The sequence below is a fragment of the Setaria italica genome, chromosome IX (assembly GCF_000263155.2).
Source record: "Setaria italica strain Yugu1 chromosome IX, Setaria_italica_v2.0, whole genome shotgun sequence".
In the NCBI taxonomy this organism is placed as follows: domain Eukaryota; kingdom Viridiplantae; phylum Streptophyta; class Magnoliopsida; order Poales; family Poaceae; genus Setaria; species Setaria italica.
The window spans coordinates 2203685-2208325 of NC_028458.1; the positions used below are offsets into that span (position 1 = coordinate 2203685).

A 4641-nucleotide genomic window follows, 5' to 3' on the forward strand; every position below is an offset into this window, starting at 1 on the left:
CCTATTTTATGGAATCGAGGCAAAAATGAACTAGTGGAGAGAAGGCCTCGTGATCGCGTGAGCGGCAAGGCCACATGGCCGGGCTGCACAGGGCTGGGCGGCTGGCAGGGATCAGCTGGACAGGGTGGGCCGGTGACGACGCTGCATGCAGCAGAGGGCGCGGCAGGGTAGCGCGTCGCGCCAAGGGCGCCCAGACGCGAATCCTCTTTTTGCCGGCGAGCGAGGCGAAAAGCAACCGCCCTTCCCCTCCCCTCCCTCGCCCGGCGTCGCGGGCCAGCTCACCGTACCCGCCGCTTGCCGTTCCCGTGAAAGCGCGGCGCGGCGTGGTGGTTGGTGGTGAAAAGCAATCAAAATGGCCTGGTCAGGCAAGCGAGCCGTGCGGCGTCGTGATCCGGCCTGCACCGGGACGGGCCGACCGGCACACGGCACCGCGCGCAGGCAGGCGGCGAGACGGTGGTGGCAGGAGCCCCTGCACCCTGCTGCCCCGCTGCAGCCGACGACGACGCGGACCACCACGTCGCAGCAGAGGGGAGGAACCCAGCGCGCGCTCTCGTCTCGCTCCCTCGCTCGCACGGTCGCCTCGCCCTCGCGCGCAGCCACGGGGCACGCGACACGTGCCAACGTGCCAGATCGAGGCGCCGGGCCGGATCCCGACCGCCAAGATGGGAAGGCTTTTTCTCGAAGCCTTGGATGCGGTGTCCTCTTCCTAGCTTTTATCCTCTTCTCCCAAGCCTCACGGTCAAGAGGGGAGAGTTCTTTCCTTTCCCCCGTTGTTTTGTTTTCATGAAGGAAACTATTGCAACCTTTAGTTTCAAAAACTACTGCAACCTTAGGCTGCATGAAGCCCTGAACTCCTTTTTTTTTCTTTGTATATAAACCTTAGCTTATCTCTTTTGGTGCATATTTTGCGTTGTGTGGTCTTAGAAATTCAAAGAAAGAAAAATCGAACACCAAATGGTCGATCTCCTTGCCACGTAGTTTGATGAAGCTTTTCCTCCTTTTTGAAGGTGCCAGTTCATTCGGAGCCGGAGCAGGAGAAGAAACTCCAGAAAATCCTAAAAAATCTTTTTCAAAAAATGTTGAAGCAATTTTTTTTTAAAATGTTGATCAACATTTTTTTTAAAATGTTGGTGTAACTATTTTTCAAAAAAGTCAGATTCAACTTTTTTCGAAAGAAATGGTGGTTCAACTTTTCATAAAAATGTTGGTGCAACTTTATTTTTTTGAAAATGTTAGTCTATGAGCAACTCCAAGAGGCTGCTAATCTTACCCCCAATATCTTTTTTAGAAAAAAAGAGAGAAAAAATGAACTCCAACAATCTACCTAAACCTTCCCCAATTTTTTAGCGACGCTAAAAAACAGCCTGCCACCGTGTATATTTTAGCGTTGGCGTTCCTTCCCCAATCCTGATTCCCGCACGCCCGCGCGTCCCTTCCGATGGGCCCAATACGATGACGTGGCCTGGGTTTGAAATATTGGGGGCTATTTATTAGCGATCTGCTGTGGACTGATATGTTTTTGGGGAAAATTTTTTTAGGAGAACCCCCAATACATAATTTTGGAAAAGAATCTTTTAGGATACTCTTGGAGTTGCTCTAAGTAACCCAAAGAGGAATAAAGACTTCGCTGAGAGCGACGGAGGGCCCCCACCCACCGCCCCCGTCCCTCCACCTCGCCGCGTCGTTTCTCGCTTTCCGAGGGGAGCTCGCAAAACCCCACTCCCACTGCGTCGACCGCCCAGCCCCGCCGCGCCGATCGCGCCGAACCCTAGCATCGCCGCCTCCGCCGCCGCAATCCGGCCGCGCAGCCGCATTCCCCACCGCGCTTGCTCGCCGGAGGTAAGATTCCAGCCACCCGCCCGCTCCTCCTCCCCCCGCGCCAGCCGTGTCTCGCTCCCGCGCTTCTTCCTTTTGCTGAATTCTGTTCGTATTCTTGATGAATGCTTACCATTTTAGGGTTTTGTGTCTCGGTCGTAACAGCAATTTCGCCGTGCCCCTTTCTCGTTATTCGTGCTTTTGCGTTTCCTAGTTGGTGCCTTGTGACTGACAAAAAAAAATGTTAGGGAAGAAGAGGAGGATAAGATTGAGATGGGCATTGGCTTAAAGTTAACTCTGTCTATACACGAGAGTTAACCCTGATCGATCTCTCCTCCTCGCCCCACCGTCACGCCGCCCGTGCTCGACCTCTCCTCCTCACCCCGCCGTCACGCCGCCGCCTCTCCTCCTCGCCCCGCCGTCCCTCCGCCGCCTCACACCGCCGTCCCCGAAATGCAGCCTCGGCGCAGAAATCCGCACGGCGGCGGCGGCGGCGGCAGGTACGGGGCGATTGGAACTGCCTCCTTCAAGAGGACCAACCATAACAAGAGAAGTAAACCTAATCGGCGCGGCGCCGGCGCGATTGCTGCTCCCCCTGCCGCACCACAAGCGATTCCGGTAAGCATCCGCTGCATACTTACCTTAACGTGGAAATGTGGATCAGTACAGCTTGCTTTCAACGGCGGAATTCCACCTCTGTTGCTTTTGTGGTTTGAGTCACAGTTGAGATCTTGGCCTTCAGTAAACTTATGTAGCTTGTTAACTGCCATGCTGCTATTTCTGAACTTATGTAGCTTGTTAACTGCCATGCTGCTATTTCTGAACTTATGTAGCTTGTTAACTTGCTATGTGAACCAAACTCTGCAATTTCGTACTTCACAGTGCTGAAATTTGGGCATTTCCCTTGGTGGAAAAAGTCAAAGTTGAGATGACTTTAATTTTGTTGCATGTTTGCATTATATTTTGTAGGATGATGTCTTGCAGCTATTCTTCAAGGACGCCACTACACAAATGAAGCAGTCATTGCTTCAGTATGTCCAGGCAGGACCCCATACTATTCTGACCACAGTACCTGGTGATACAAGAAAATACAAGAAGCGATCTGATCATGCCAGATTGGCCACATCAGCAAAGGTGTCCTGGTATTATAATCTGCACTTTCTGGGATGGTCTCTTGAGGGTAACGCTAGACATCATGAATTTGGCATTGACCATCTAGGTTACCTTAAAGGACACACAACTCTGCTGAAGTTTCTGAAGAAAGTCTCTTTGAATGGGAGAAGCAAAGACATGCTGACTTGCGCGAACTGCATTGAGCATGCTATACATCCTAGTTCGCCAAGTGTGACATTACCAGAAGACCTTATGCAGCTGATCCATCTCCTGAGGAACTTTGATCCTAAATACTATCCATTGGTACTGGGTCATGTGTGCCATGAGGTTGAAGCTATTAAGTGTGCATTATATGTGAAGATGTTCAACAGATTGATGGTCCTCAAGAGGGCAAACATAACAACATATTTCAAGATCATGAAGGCACTCCCGTACAGCAACGTTTGGATCAGTGAAGCTTCTAAAAATGTGCACCTGGCTCATGTTCTGCACTATGACGGACGTCAGATGAGCAAAAAGATCCAGAAAATCGTTGTACGATTCCTTACTACCAGAATCAAGTATGACACAGGGGCTGAAGGGTTACTCAATTTTCGACGGAATGGTGAAGCACACCTTGAGAAGGATTATTCTGTTGACTTTGGAGGTCATGTCGAAGCGGCTCTGACCGGTGCAAAGGCAGTACTTGATCTGCAGCCAGGTGTTGCGGCAGGACCTCCAAATCCTATCGTTAGAAAACTGGCCTCTCGTATAGGGTCGGCAGTAGCAGCCGTGCTTCAGAAGTCGTACTCATCACCTGAAGCAGCAAAACAAGCTGCAATTGCAGCAGCGACTACAGTAGCGCAAAATCCCAATCTATGTAAGAAAATTGCACAAAACAGAGCAGCAACAGCAGCAAAAGCTGCAGCAGCAAAGGCAGCAGTTTGGCCTCCAGCAGTCCCCCAAGCACCTCTGATGTTTGACTCCGACCAAATTGAGCACATGTTTGATGTATCAACACCTCTATTACTTGCTCAGTTCCAAAAAGCGATGTTTGATGAATGGCAAGTTTTTCAGCTAGATGACGGACAAAAGGTTGCCTGCCTCTTATAGTTTCTGCAAGGTTTCGGTGGAAGTACAGTGTTTGCAAGGTTTCAGTGGAAGTAGTAGTTGGAGACTGATAAGTATCTGCAGGGTTTCGGTCGAAGTAGTAGTAGTAATCTATTAGGTAATATGTCCAGTTTATGTTGTGTCAATTGTCAGATTCATCTGACGTTTCTTACGCTGCTCTTTCGATCTGACATTTGTTACTGAACTGAATATTCCAGTTTGTAAGACTGGAGCATCTCAATAGTTTCTTTGATTTTGGAATAGACTTAACAAATTTTATTCTATTAGTTTCTTTGATTTTGGAATAGACTTAACAAATTTGATTCTATTAGTTTTTTTGATTTTGTAATAGACTCAACATATTTGATTCTGTAAAGAAATGGAGGATTCTGTAATTTAAAAAGCACTGGAAAATAATGTTAGCAATCAACCAATTCTTTTTTCTAGAATACGCAGGAGAGCTACGTATCATTATATTAAGAGGGGTTAAACCAATATTACAACGCGGGTTTTTCCAGGCGTACGCACACGGTTCGTTAATGAATTAGACGATTACACTGCAAAGTAAAACTCCCCTAGCACTAAAAAAAAAAACGGTTTCTAACCTGAACCTGTAGCCGACAC

At 48.8% G+C, this 4641-nt stretch overlaps 1 protein-coding gene across 1 annotated transcript; it reads left to right on the forward strand.

Moving 5' to 3' along the window:
- The first annotated feature begins 1689 nt into the window (after window positions 1–1689).
- On the forward strand, window positions 1690–4299 carry LOC101783613. Its single transcript, XM_004981241.3, has 3 exons — window positions 1690–1839; window positions 2064–2433; window positions 2785–4299. The coding sequence occupies exons 2-3, from the start codon at window positions 2269–2271 to the stop codon at window positions 4018–4020; spliced, it is 1401 nt and encodes a 466-aa protein (XP_004981298.1). The 5' UTR covers window positions 1690–1839; window positions 2064–2268; the 3' UTR covers window positions 4021–4299.
- Window positions 4300–4641: the final 342 nt, after the last annotated feature.